General features: G+C 45.2%; 2 protein-coding genes across 4 annotated transcripts in view; one reads left to right on the top strand and one right to left on the bottom strand.

The window, feature by feature from the left end:
• RAF1 (Raf-1 proto-oncogene, serine/threonine kinase) overlaps window positions 1–1,930 on the top strand; it is an 83,019-nt gene extending 81,089 nt beyond the window's left edge. For all 3 annotated transcript variants that reach the window (XM_042911135.1, XM_042911139.1, XM_042911140.1), the window contains 3 exons: window positions 254–385; window positions 529–663; window positions 883–1,930. In XM_042911135.1, the coding sequence (XP_042767069.1) occupies window positions 254–385; window positions 529–663; window positions 883–1,026 (411 nt within the window). In that variant the 3' untranslated portion in view covers window positions 1,027–1,930. The remainder of the gene's footprint in view (window positions 1–253; window positions 386–528; window positions 664–882) is intronic.
• Window positions 1,828–13,685, bottom strand: part of MKRN2 (makorin ring finger protein 2) — a 28,295-nt gene continuing 16,437 nt past the window's right edge. Inside the window, exons 4-8 of the mRNA XM_042911144.1 lie at window positions 12,817–13,121; window positions 11,340–11,554; window positions 9,205–9,315; window positions 3,471–3,615; window positions 1,828–3,298 (exon numbers count right to left, since the gene is read on the bottom strand). Coding sequence (XP_042767078.1) covers window positions 3,161–3,298; window positions 3,471–3,615; window positions 9,205–9,315; window positions 11,340–11,554; window positions 12,817–13,121 — 914 coding nt within the window. The 3' untranslated portion in view covers window positions 1,828–3,160. The remainder of the gene's footprint in view (window positions 3,299–3,470; window positions 3,616–9,204; window positions 9,316–11,339; window positions 11,555–12,816; window positions 13,122–13,685) is intronic.

Below are 13,685 nucleotides of genomic sequence, written 5' to 3'. Positions count from 1 at the left end.
TCAGTGATGTCAGACAGCCTGAGGCAAATTTGGGTTTTCTGGAAGCTAGCGATCAGAACCATACTGAGGCATCAGTGCTGGGTACCAGAGACTAGGCTTCCCGAGCTTGTGTGAGCCCGAGTGGGGAAGAGGTGCAGAGGAAACTGCAGAAACTGAGGAAAGGACTGTCTTATATCCAGGGGAAGGGACAGCCTGGCACCTGGATGTCTGTGGGGCCCACATGGTGATGAATGAATGCATTTTGTCCCTGTAGGCCCCCGAGGTGATCCGAATGCAGGATAATAACCCATTCAGCTTCCAGTCTGATGTCTACTCCTACGGCATTGTGCTCTATGAGCTCATGACAGGGGAGCTTCCTTACTCCCACATCAATAACCGCGACCAGGTACGTGCACTGGTGCTGGCTGCTGCAGATCCAGATTCAGCTGCGGAAGGCCCTGGGCCTCCTGCCAGTGTGAGCAGGAGGTTCAGAAGTTGCTGTCTCTGTTGTGCCTCCACCCAGTCCCTCAACGGTTTCCTTTCTCTTAGATCATCTTCATGGTGGGCCGAGGGTATGCCTCCCCAGACCTCAGTAAGCTATATAAGAACTGCCCCAAAGCAATGAAGAGGCTTGTAGCTGACTGTGTGAAGAAGGTTAAGGAAGAGAGGCCTCTTTTTCCCCAGGTAAGACTCGGCTCAAGGGGTGGGAACGGATTCCAGCAGAAATTCCTAATGACAGAAAGGAGGAGGGAGGTGTGGGTTTTCTATAGGACAGGGCTCGTGTTCTGCACCAGATGCTGCAGGTGGGGTGGGGACAAGGGCCCATGTTTGGACTCCTCACTGAGAGCTGCTGCTGCTGCTGCTGTGACACCAAACCCACCTAATGACACTGCTTCATTTTAGATCCTGTCTTCCATCGAGCTTCTCCAACACTCTCTGCCGAAAATCAACCGGAGTGCTTCTGAGCCATCCCTGCACCGGGCGGCCCACACTGAGGATATCAACGCCTGCACGTTGACCACATCCCCTAGACTGCCTGTCTTCTAGCTGACTTTGCACCTGCACTCAGGCCACCAGGGGAGGAAGGGAAGTCAGCAGGCACCACCTTTCTCCTCCCTTTTGATGGAGGCAGAGAGCTCATTTTCAGAGAAGCTGCTGCTAAGGACCTTCTAGACTACTCACAGGGCCTTAACTTCATGTTGCCTTCTTTTCTACCCTTTCTGGCCCTGGGAGAGGGAAGCCATTTGCAATGCTGGTTTGTCCTGCTCCCTCCCTGCATCCCCCCCCCCCACCACGCTCATGAGCCAAGCCTTCTCCAGATGCACCAGTGGCTACAGTTGGCAATACATGGTCTGGGGCCCCAGCTATTGGCTAAATGAGTACTTTTAGGGCAAGAAAAAGCACTCAGAGGGGAAATGAAGGTAGCAGACAAACCAGCCCTGATGTGGACATGTGGATTTGGGGCATCAGCTCCTATGTGGAATGCTTGTCACGGAAGGACCGTTCTTCAGAGCTAGTGGTATGGCGCCAAACAGGTAGTTTTGCACATAACGCACCAAACAGCCCAGGACTGTCGAGACGACGGCCGCCTGAAGGAACCTGCGTTGGTACTATGGAACTATGGACCTTGACTTCGGGGGCACTTCCTTTCCTTGGAGGTCTCCAGTGCATTGGGACGGTTTTCCGAAGAGGCGTTTGGCCTGCCCCTCCCAGTCTCCGCCCTCTCAGGGAGCAGTCTTCCATCATGCTGAATCTGTCTTCCAGGAGCTGCCCCTATGGGGCGGGGCCGCCGGGCCAGCCTTTCTCTTCAGTCACATCACGTGTATGCAAGGAAGCCAGGAATACAGGTTTTCTTGATGATTTGGGTTTTAATTTTGTTTTTATTGCGCCTGACAAAATACAGTTATCTGATGGTTCAATTATGTTATTTTAATAAAATAAATTAAATGTAGGTTTAATGGCTGTTTCTTCCTTTTAAAGTAATACTGAGCTTACAGCTTGAACTCTCCCATTTGTTCATCCCTCCTGGAGCAAGAACTCAAGCAGCAGGAAACAGGCCCAGAGCCTCCGCTGGGAAGGAATCTAATTCAGTCTTTGTGCTGTCACCCTTCACTAAAGAGTTAACTATAAAAAATGGAAAAAGCAAGCATTCTAAACTCAGGTAAGAGTAAACCTTTTTCTACCTACACTTTAATGCATTTTATAAAATATTTGGTATCTACACCTATTTATAAAAATAGATTAATTCAGGCCTGGGGTGAATTTGTTCTGATTCACAAAGTTACGTTCCTTCAATTAAAGTCACAACTGATGACAGAGGACTTGTTCTGTTCAGGACCACTGCTGGGTCAGAACCAGAAACTGCTGCGTGCCATTTCACTTCTTACTAAAAGTTCAAATCAAAGCCAGGCTTACAGAACACGTGGCTTTGAGCAGGGGCCACACGGAAGAGCATGTGTGTGTGTGTTGACCCTCAGTAAAACTACCCTTGGGGCATGAGCCCAAAGAGAGCCCCAGGAAAGCCCACCGGTGACAGCCGGGGACGTGTTTCCCTGGAGCACGTGGCCCCAACACCAACCAGAAACGAGGGGCCATACCTCTGCCCTACACTGCCTGCTACTTCAAGAGCCCCCTCCTTACAGGGAATTTATTGAACACACGGCAACGGGACTCCTGCTCTGATTTGGGACACTGAAGAGCACAAGTTTTAGGCTAAGGTGTGTGGTGCCCACTTGTTGATTTATACAGCGCTTTTCAAGAAACAGTTTTGACTACACACTAAGTACACTAGGGAAATCGACTAGAGAGGAATCGTTTTATAAGGGTGAGGAATACTTGGTTAAGAAAAACGAATCTGCACGGTGACTGTTTCTAGGGAGCTAAAGCTCAAGGATAAGAGCCAGGTTGCTTTCAAAAGCAATCAATCAAAACTCCATCTGGCTGGTCAGCTGGTCCCTCTGAGGAGCTTGAGATGCAACTAAAGAGATCAACTATAAAAGTAGCAATTCCATATACTTGTTGGGTTATTTTATATCCCTTCACTCCTCCCACGGCTGTAATAATGGAGTGGATGAGACCAAGGTCAGGTGCAGCTCAGGCTGCAGTGAAGGAAGCTCCGCACACCCTAGCTTGGGAAGGCTTGGCCGGCAGAGCCCAAGGTGCAGGGGTAACTGGCTACTCCTTAGGGTTCTGACGACTCCACTCCAGACAGGTGCATGAAGAGGTCCCCAAGCTCTGTCATGTCAACGTCTTCAGTATTGGGGACATGCCGGCTTTCTCGGTTCTCAATGAAATCCCAGAGTCGCACTGAATTAAAGAACTGCAAAAAGAGCCAGCAAACATGCCTGGTGGTTATTAGTGGTAACGTGAAGGCCAGATGCTGTTTTTCTTTTGCTCACCCCGTTCCCTGGTACCAAAGCTATTAGGGAAAGCACCAGTGCCCGGAAATGCCACCGCGTAAGTGTCCTTGACAGAGACGGCAAAGTCCTTACCCTCACAGTGCCCTCAGAACTGAGCTGCTTCCGAGGTTTCTCAGGCTCTGCCAGCCGCCCGTCAGGGTAAGCATGGCGGTAAAGGCATTTGCTTCCAAATGGGCAGGTCCCTTTGCCTTGCTCAAAGTATTTACAAGCTTTTTTCCTGAAAAGCAGAAAGAAAAAGTCAACAGGATTGTGGGAGAGCCTGGGCCCCAGAAGAGCCAAGGCTTTCCTCCGTCCCTGCCCACAATGCCAGAGCTAGATGAGCCTTACTTCATAGGTGGGGAAACTGAGGCTCCGTGAGGTTAGGATGCTGATTTCCAAGTTGGATAGTGTTGCCATTGTGACATGTGGCCTCACACAGAATTGAACTTGCACGGGGGACTTCACTGTTTTGAGCTTGCAGTACTCCAAAAAGGCATTCGGGGGAGGACAACCTGATGGCTGCTGTGAGCCGGTTGTCAGGGCTCCAAGGTTCTGAAGCTGGGCTACTTGCCTCAGCTCAAAGTCCCAATAGCAGCACCACCCAGGGAAATTTCCCTTCCTCCTAGCCAGCAATGAGGTCAATGTGACCCCAGGAGCCTTGACTTAGGAGGCACAGGAAAAGCAGTGAATTTCAGCAGCTGCCCAAAGTTAGAGGTCTTACTCCAATTTTCCTTGGTCCCCACCCTCTAGATCTAGAGCAGGGCTTCTTAACTCTGTGTTATGTTAACTCTACGGACCCCTTCTCAGGAAAGTTTTTTAAATGGATAAAATGAAATACACAGGTCTAAAAAACACAGCAAAAAGTTCGTCCCCCTTCCCCCCCATCTTCAAATTCTACCCACAGATCCCTACATTAAGAACACCTGTTCCTCAGGAAAAACACAACCACCAGAAAATTCTTATTTCTTCTTGCTTACAGGAAATTTGGCTTATATATAATCAAATGATCTCATGGTGAAGAAGGGGTGAAGATGCCCAAAAAGGCAAGAGGGCATCTGGGAGTCCTGAGGAAGGGAAGAGAAAGCAAGATCACCACAGAAAGGGCAGGGTACTGCTACCAGGGGCAGGTGGGGGGTATGTGACAGTGGCTGATAACAAAGAAGGGAGACTCTTGACACCAGTGTCTGTCTTCTCAGACAAGAGGATGCCAGAGACTGGTGGTGAGGGTCTCTGAGACCTCAGAGCGGCACACAGAAAGCCCCCTAACAACTGTCCAGTGAAGGACGGCGTGCTGTGCTTGCCTGGGCACCTACTCCTATCAGGTGTGACCCCAGCACGGGCTGGGGAGGGGATCCAAGCAGAGGTACAGAGGTGCGGGCACAGACCTGTCACAGCCTCCACCCCTGAGGCTCTGAGATCTTCAAATGACTGCTCAGGCAGTGAGTTCTCACCAATCTGCTGGACACTGGCTTTAATAAACTCAAGTTCAAAAAGTGATTCTCTAGTCCTGCCCCCCAATAACTGTGCTTTTTTTCTCCCCCAGCCTTACCTGGTCACCAAGGACAGTGCACTCTGCCTCTTTGCTCTCAGCTCTCCCAATTGTTAGGCCTCCAATCACTCCATCCTTTCTGCCCCCACACTACTAAAGCCCCTGGGGGTGCTGTCCTCTGCTACCCGCCACAGTCATTTCTTAATTGGCCTCGCTCCCACCAGGTTCCAGCCTCTTCACATTACCACCAAGGAGCATGCCCAACAGTGTGTCGCTTGTTCTTCACCCCCCCAACCCCCCGAGATTCCACTCCAACCTATCTGTCCCTGTAGGTCCTACCACATCCTTCTACACACCTCTCTCAATCCCAGGGCCACTGCTACCCAGACACATTTGTATCATTCTGTACCCCTGTCATTCCACTCTGTCCTCCCCTCTCTACACACAGATAGCTGTTCATGCTTCATGGTTCAGGGTCCCCATGCTGCTTTCCCTGATGCTCCCAGGTGGATCCAAGTGCTTTCTCTGTTGTGACATGTGGCTTGGTACTCTCATTAAGAATTTGTCACCAAAAAACATGCAATAATATTGCCCTTCTGCAATTTTCATTGAAATTACTTTACTAATCTATGCTTGATGTCCTCCATTGGTGCTTAGCTTGAAGGTGCCTGGCCTGTAGTAGGTGCACATTAAATGTGTGTGGAACACATAAAAACACCACCATCAATAGAAACTAAGGCCAAGACCAACCCAAAGAGCAAGAACATGAGAATTTCCCAACTCCAGCACAGCTGCTTTCTATAGTCCAGCCCCTCCACCTTTGCCACTCCTGCCCTCTGGTGGAGATATAACACATGGTGGGGGGGGGGGGGGGGAAACTGGTAAACCAGGAAAATGACCAGCTTTTACTAAGTAAGTGACAGGCAATCTGAAGGAACCATTAAAAAAGGTGACATACGGCGCTCTTTAGTACAGCCAAGCACACTTCTACCAGACCTGACCCTCCTGCAGATAACTAGCAATACAAATTTTTTTTAAAGACCTGAAGGCAGCAGGAGGATCCTTCAAGAAATTAGGCACCGGGAAGAACAGAATGTCAAGACGCTTTTTTTTTTTTTTTTTTTTTTTTTTTTTTTTTTTTTTTTAGAAAAAACAGCTTTTTGCCTCAAGCATGCCAATGTTGGGTGTCTAAACCTTCAGGGTCAAATCCAGTTTCTTGGGCCTGAAGGACCAACAGAAAGAGAGGAAATCATCCACTGGAAGCAATCCCACACAGAAAAGTACACGAGAGGAAGCATGCCAATACTATATGTTAACTCAGCACAAATGGCTGGCCCACACATCAGTGCAACAGGCTCTCAACAACTTAACCAAGGATTAAAAAACAAACTTGGGGCACCTGGGTGGCTCAGTCGGTTAAGCGTCCGACTTCGGCTCAGGTCATGATCTCACAGTTCGTGAGTTCGAGCCCCGCGTCGGGCTCTGTGCTGACAGTTCACAGCCTGGAGCCTGTCTCAGACTCTGTGTCTCCCTCTATCTGTCCCTTCCGCTCACGCTGTCTCTCTCTCAAAAATAAATATTAAAAAATTAAAAACAAAACGAACTGAGATTAGAAACGTTGCTTAAGGGGCACCTGGGTTGGCTCAGTTAAGTGTCTGACTTCGACCCAGGTCATGATGTCACGGTTCGTGAGTTCGAGCCTCATGTTGGACTTTATGCTGACAGCTTGGAGCCTGCTTCGGATTCTGTGTCTCCCTCTCTCTCTACCCTTCCCCTGCTCATACTCTGTTCTCTTTCTCAAAAATAAATAAATACTAAAAAAAAAAAAAAAATTGGAAAGAAATGAACAGACCCCAATGCTCATTAGGGTAATATCAAAAAGTCTATCACATGTAATTAAGAGTCCCAGGAGAAGAAGAAACAGGGCAGGGAAAAAATTTGATGGCCAAAATTTCCCTAAATTTGGTGGATGATGAAACCCTACATATTCAGAGAAAAATACATAGTACAATATGAAGAAAACCATTCCCAGGCAAAAGAGCAAACTGTTGAAAACCAAGATAAAGAGACAATCTTGAAAGCAACCCTAGAGAAATGACATGTGAATGACCACTGACTTCTCAGAAACTAGAGGCCAGAATATAATAGAACAATATTTGCAAAGTACAAAAAGAAAATAAACTGTTAACCCAGAACTGTATTAACTGCAAAAGGAGACAAAGATGGAAATAGGGCCGATCAGACCAATATTCAGTGAAAATATCCTTAATGAACAGAAAAGCAATTTCAGCTAAAAAGAAAACTAAAAATTCATCACCAGCACATCAACAAACGTTAAAAGCAGTCCTTGAGGCTGAAGGTAAATTATACCAACTGGAAAGAATTATAAACCAAATCAAAGAGCACTGGAAATAGTAAATTATCTGAGTAAATATAAACTTTTTCTCTTAAAAAATATGTGAGTTTTCAAATGCAAAAATCATATTACCTTGCTGGGTTCTAACATATGTAAATGTTATATTCATACTTTATACAGTAAAGTTGCAGGATGCAAAATCTATAAAAAGTCATCTGCCTTTCTATATACTAAATGAACTATCAGAAAGTGAAATTAAGAAAACAACCCCATTTACAACTGCATCAAAAAGAATAAAATACCTAGGACTAAATTTAGCAGAGGAGGTGAAACAGACTTGTACACTTGAAAAACTATTAAGACAATGAAAGAAATCAAAGGCATAAATAAATGGGAAGTATCCCATGCTCATGGATTGGAAAAATGCCATTAAAATGTTTACACTGCCCAAAGCAATTTGCAGATTGAAAACAACCCCTATCAAAATTACAATGGCACTTTTCACAGAAATAGGACAAACAACCCCAAAATATATATGGAACCACCAAAGACCCCCAATGGCCAAAGCAATCCTAAGAAAGAACAACATACCTGGAGACATCACATTTCCTGATTTCAAGCTGTACTACAAAGCTATAGTAATCCAAACAGTTTAGTACTAGCATAAAAACAGATACATAGTTCAGTGAAACAGAATAGAAGGCCCAGAAATAAGCCTATGCATATCTAGTCAATTAATTTACGACAAAGGAGCCAGAGATATTCAATGGGGAAAGGACAAGCTCTTCAATAAAACATGCCAGGGAAACTGGACCACTATCTTACACCATACACAACAGCTCAAAACTGACTGAAGACTTGAATGTAAGCCCTGAAACCATAAAAACTCCTAGAAGAAAACATAGGGGGTAAGCTCCTTGACATTCACCTTATTTAGCAAATGTTCTTTGTGGATTTGCCCACCCAAAACAAAGGCAACAAAAGCAAAAATAAACATGTGGGACTCCATGAAACTAAAAAGCTTCTGCACAGCAAAGGAAACCAAACAAAATGAAAAGGCAACCTACTGAATTGGAGAAATTATTACAAAGAACTCATATAAGAGCAAAAAAACAACCACCACATTCCATTTAAAAATGGGCAGAGGAACCGAATAGACGTTTTCCCCAAAGAAGACGTACAAACGTTCAAGAGACACATGGAAAGTTGCTCAACATTATTAATCATCAGGGAAATGCAAATCACAACCACAATAAGATATCACCTCATGCCTGTTAGAAGAGATATCTACACTCCCGTGTTTGCTATAACATTATTCACAACAGCCAAGATACAGAAACAACCCAAGTGTCTGTCAACAAATAAAGAAGATGTGGAATATACATAAAATGGAATATTATTCAGCCACAACAAAGAAGGATATCCTGCCATTTGTGACAACACAGATGGAACTTGAGGGCATTATGCTAAGTGAAATCAACCAGACAAAGAAAAACAAATGCTGATATCACTTACATGTGAAATCTAAAACAAACCCAAACAAATGAAAACAGTCAAACTCACAGAGTAAAAAAGTGGTCCCCAGGGACTAAAGGTTAGGGTAAATAAGGAAAGGTTGGTAAAACAGTACAAACTTTCAGCTATATGATGAATAAGTATCTCATGTAAAATATGGTGACTACAGTTGATAACACTGTAAAACTGAAATTTGCTAAGAGCAGAACGTGGATGTTTTCACCCAAAAATGAAGCAAAAAAAAAAAGGGGTGATAGGTGTATTATAATTAACTGGATGGGAGTATCCTTTCATGATATGTGTGAACTCACCGTGACACTTTAAATCTTTTAAAATTTTATTTGTTAATTACATCTCAAAACTGAAAATCTAAAAATTACATTATTACCTGTGGGGTTCAAAGGTATGTAAATATAGTGCATTTGCGCGGCAGGCACAGGCATCATGCCTGAACTCAAAGTACTTACCCCATTCCCTGTTTGAAAGCTTCAATCAACTCGTTCTTTTTATTCTGATCTTCTACCCAGTACACACTTGGGATTACAAACTCTGATATCACACGGCATTCTGGACAAGACCTGAAATTAGAATCAGATCAGTATGGGCCAGATGAATTACAAACCCTGTGCGCACTGCACCACCAAACCCCTTGCTCAAATGCATGGCCACTCCAGGTGTTTTCGTAACCCAAAATTCCAAAAAGTGCAATCAGAATCATCTAAGAACCTTATTTACTACATTTTTTTTCAAGTTTATTTAAATTACAGTTAGTTAACATATAGTATAGTAATAGTTTCAGGTGTAGAACCTTATTTACTGTTAAAAACATATTCTTCTCAACAATAAAAAGACAACCCACTTTGGAATGCCTGGCTGGCTCAGTCAGTAGAGCATGTGACTCTTGATTTTGCAGTTGTGAGTTCAAGCCCCACCTTGGGTGTAGAGATTACTTAAAATCTTTACAAAAAACCCAATTTTAAAATGGGCAAAAGATCTGAGTAGGCATTTCTCCAAAATGGCTGAAAAGCACAGAAAAAGATGCTCAATATCATTAGTTATCAGGGAAATGCAAATCAGAACCATAATACATCACACTTCATACCCACGAGGATGGCTAATATCAGAAACAGAGGGGCACCTGGGGGGCTCAGTCAGTTAAGCTCAGACTCTTGATTTTGGCTCAGGTCATGATCTCATGGTTCATGAGTTCAAGCTCAGCACAGAGCCTGCTTAGGATTCCCGGTCTCCTCTCTGCCCCTTACCTGTTCGTGCTCCCTTTCTCAAAAATAGATACACTTAAGAAAATAAATAAATAAAATCAAGATACAACCAGTAACAAGTGTTGATGAGGTGGGGAGCAAGTGGAGCCCTCATCTGTGGTGTGGCCGCCGTGGAGAGCAGCCCGGCAGTTCCTCAATAAGCTGAACAGTTACCCTATGACCCAGCAATCCCACTTCTGGGTATCTACCCAAAAGAAATTCAAACATACGGCCACACAACAACTTGTATGTGAATATTCATAGAGGCATTAGTTATTATAACCCAGAGAAAAACCATCCAAACGCCTGTCAACTGATGAACAAACAAAACGTGGACATCCACACAATGCAATGCTATTCGGCCGTGAAGAGGAATGAAGCGCCGGCACACGTGCAAAATGGGCGATCTCTGAAAACCTGCTGAGTGAAAGTGCTGCACAGAGAGAGGCCGCGTACCGGAGGCTCCATTTACAATCAATGTCCACAATAGGCAAATCCACAGGACAGAAGGAGCAGGGGGAAAATGGGCAGGGAATGCAGACATGGGTTTCTTTTTGGGGATGATGAAAATGTTCGAAAACTAGATTGAAGTGATGGTTGTACAACCGTGAAAATACTAAAAACCACTGAACTGCACACTTTTATTTCAATAAACCTGTTATTATTGTACCACACAAATGTGTGACTTGAGGCAAATTACTTGACATCACTATACCCCAGTTTTCTTATCTGTAAAAGAGAATGATCATCACTGGGTCTGAGAGAATTATGACAAACGGTTGTGAAGAGTTTCTAACAGTACACAACACACTTTTCAATATGACTAAGTTCTTCCCCCATCCCTCCGCAAAACTGAAAAATCCTATGTTGTTTTCTGTCAGTTAAATCTCAATAAAGCTGGGGGGAAGAAAAGGATCCTGTGTTGGCTCCATTGACCACATCCTACGTGTCAGACACTACGTGCAATGTGTTAGATGCATTATTCCATTTAATCGCCAACAACCCTATTTTACATATGAAAAAAAAGTTTGAGAAGGTGAACAGGTAATCAGCCTAAGGGCAAAGAGGAGTCAAATAGGCCAGTGCCATTAACACCTTATCACACAGCCAATCCTTGCTGAGTGTCCCCAGACACCCTAAAGGCCAGCAGCAGGCGGCAGGAGTTGTGAGGTTGTGACCAGTGTTTTAAAGGAAAAGGCACTCGGGCTCAAGAAGGATACCTGACATGCCCAGGTCCCTGCAGTCAGGGGCTAGGATTCACACTAGTTACCTTCGCAGTGCAAGACAAGGGAGGGATGAAAAGTGGACAGAAGGCCCCAAATCGAACCCCTAGCTGAACTTACTTAATGATTGGGTTCTCAAACTGCTTGGCACACCTCCACTGCCGAATGCAGGACAGGCAGTACGTGTGATTGCAGTTGGAGAGAATCCCGAACCTCCTCTCAGAAGCAGACGCCTTCTCAAGGACCACTTCCATGCAGATACTGCACACTTTGTCCTGACTTGCTTGGAAGGCAAAGGCCTTTTCCATCTCGTGTTCGAATGTCGACATGCAGATCTGAAGTATGGAGAGAGAGGAGGGAAACTTCTTATTAGGTTCTGGGCTGCTGGGGAGCAGGCTGCGGCCACACTGCCATAGCCAAGATCAGCAAGGAATGCACACTCTGACAGCCACAGGCAGAGCCCAGGCAGCCCCTGCCTTGAGGACACAAAGCTCTCTCAGACAACAAAAAGAGTTCAAACCAATGCCGGCCCAGCCCCTTGCTTTCCCAGCATGTTATGGTCACCCCCAGTTTAGAGCTGAGACCACGGAGGTCCCAAAAGATGAGAGGACCAGTGTGGGATCACAGAGTTCACAAAGCCTGGGGCCATGATCTCCTGGCTCTTCTGGGTGCTGTCCTTGCCCACTCTGAACCACACCAATTACCAGAAGTGCTGAATAATCCTTAACTTCAAACATCAGGCCAGTAGTCCACAATCAGAGGGAAGCAGCACCGCTTCTCAAGAGAACAAGTTTATTTAATGAATGTACTCATTCAGTGAGCAGATGCTGAATACCTCCGGTGTGAAGCACTGTGTATCAAGTGTGAGAGCCAATGCAAAGAGTATGAAGACCTAGGCTCTGCCCTTGGGAGCTTGTGGTGGACACAGATGGGAGACTAACCAGTATGTATAGGACAAAGACCAACTAACCTGGGTGCACAGGAAAGCTCTAATTCTGTGCTCACCTGAACATCCCTGCGGAGACAATGGACAGTGGCAGACTCCCCCTCACACACCATGGCCTGCTCGTCCTCACAAGCTCTAACACTATAGCTGTGGGCTCCTCTCTATCTCTCTCACCCCATCTTTATTCCGAGCACAGAGCCTAGCGGAGGCAGCACCTCCATGAACACTGGGGACCTAATGACCTGAAAGGTTCCTTCCAATACTTGGCTTCTTAAATTCTCTAGAACTCAGCCTGGCTGGATCTCAGCCACAAAGATATGTAAACCTAGGGAGGGTGAGGGTGTGTGTGTGTGTGTGTGTGTGCGCGCGAGAGAGAGAGAGAGAGAGAGAGAGAAAGAGAGAGAGAGAGAGAGAGAGAGAAAGAGAGACACATACATGTCTTCTGATGCCTCTACCCTTTTTCTTTATTCTAAATAATCAAAAATTGTCAAAATGACAACAGGAAAAAGGACTTGAAAATAGAGTATAAATATGCCAGGTACACACTGCAGGTATTGGCAGAAAGATGGCTTACAGGAATACCAACAATTTTGTCACCTGGCCCATTTCAAATTTCTTGAAATGAGCTCATGCAAAAGCTTGTGATTTTACCTTCTCATGAGCTTTCCTTTGCTCTGGGTCGAAGGGGTGCAGCACTCGTAACCTACAGATTTCACACACTTCCCCGTGCAGGTAGACACAAGCATCCCCAAATCGGCACTCCCCAGCAGCTGCGTAGGGGCACAGCTGCTGCTCACTGCTGTAGGAGCTGCTGGCTTCTAAGTCATCAAGGCCACTCCTGATGGCATCGAGGTAGGAATGTGGCTTCATCTCTGGGCCATTCTGGAGATCGCTGCAGCCTCCTGGATTACTCACCACACTTGGGCAAGTCTTTTCTTCAGCCATGCCAGAGAGATCTTAATACAAAACACACGGTACACACAAAAATGAAAACTGGCCCAAAATTTCTGGTAAGCACTTAGTCAAAACCTAACAAATTAAGTAACTCTGACCTTGGGAATTCTACTCTTTGGATCATACAGAAATAGGCCAAGAGGGAAAAAATAGAAGGAAAAGTATAAAATGTTCTTGATGACATTCCTGCAACCATGATTTTTTAAGAAAGGAAAAACATTAATTGGCAACACAGGAAAACAGCAAACCAGACCATGATATCTGTATACAGAGGAACACTCAAGTTGCGGTTTAAAGATGACAACTATGGAAATGTCAACCATGGACCCATTAACACTAAAAAACAATCATGAGAATTTTTTTTTTAACACCATAATAGAAGTCAAATGGAATTTAGAATGAAGTCAGTAGAACACAGTACTTTCCTTTATATTAGGAAAGTTACCTATCATTTTAAAGTGAACGAGAATCAAAATCTAGAGCGAGCCTCTGGGTCCTGAAGCCAGTGTTGACTCCCCTATGGCCCCCTCCTCACACCAGGAGCTGTACCCTCTGCCGCATGCGCT

This window comes from Panthera leo, chromosome A2 (genome assembly GCF_018350215.1).
Source record: "Panthera leo isolate Ple1 chromosome A2, P.leo_Ple1_pat1.1, whole genome shotgun sequence".
In the NCBI taxonomy this organism is placed as follows: Eukaryota; Metazoa; Chordata; class Mammalia; order Carnivora; family Felidae; genus Panthera; species Panthera leo.
Note: the sequence above shows the minus strand (reverse complement) of the source record. Positions and strands in the feature narration are given on the sequence as shown.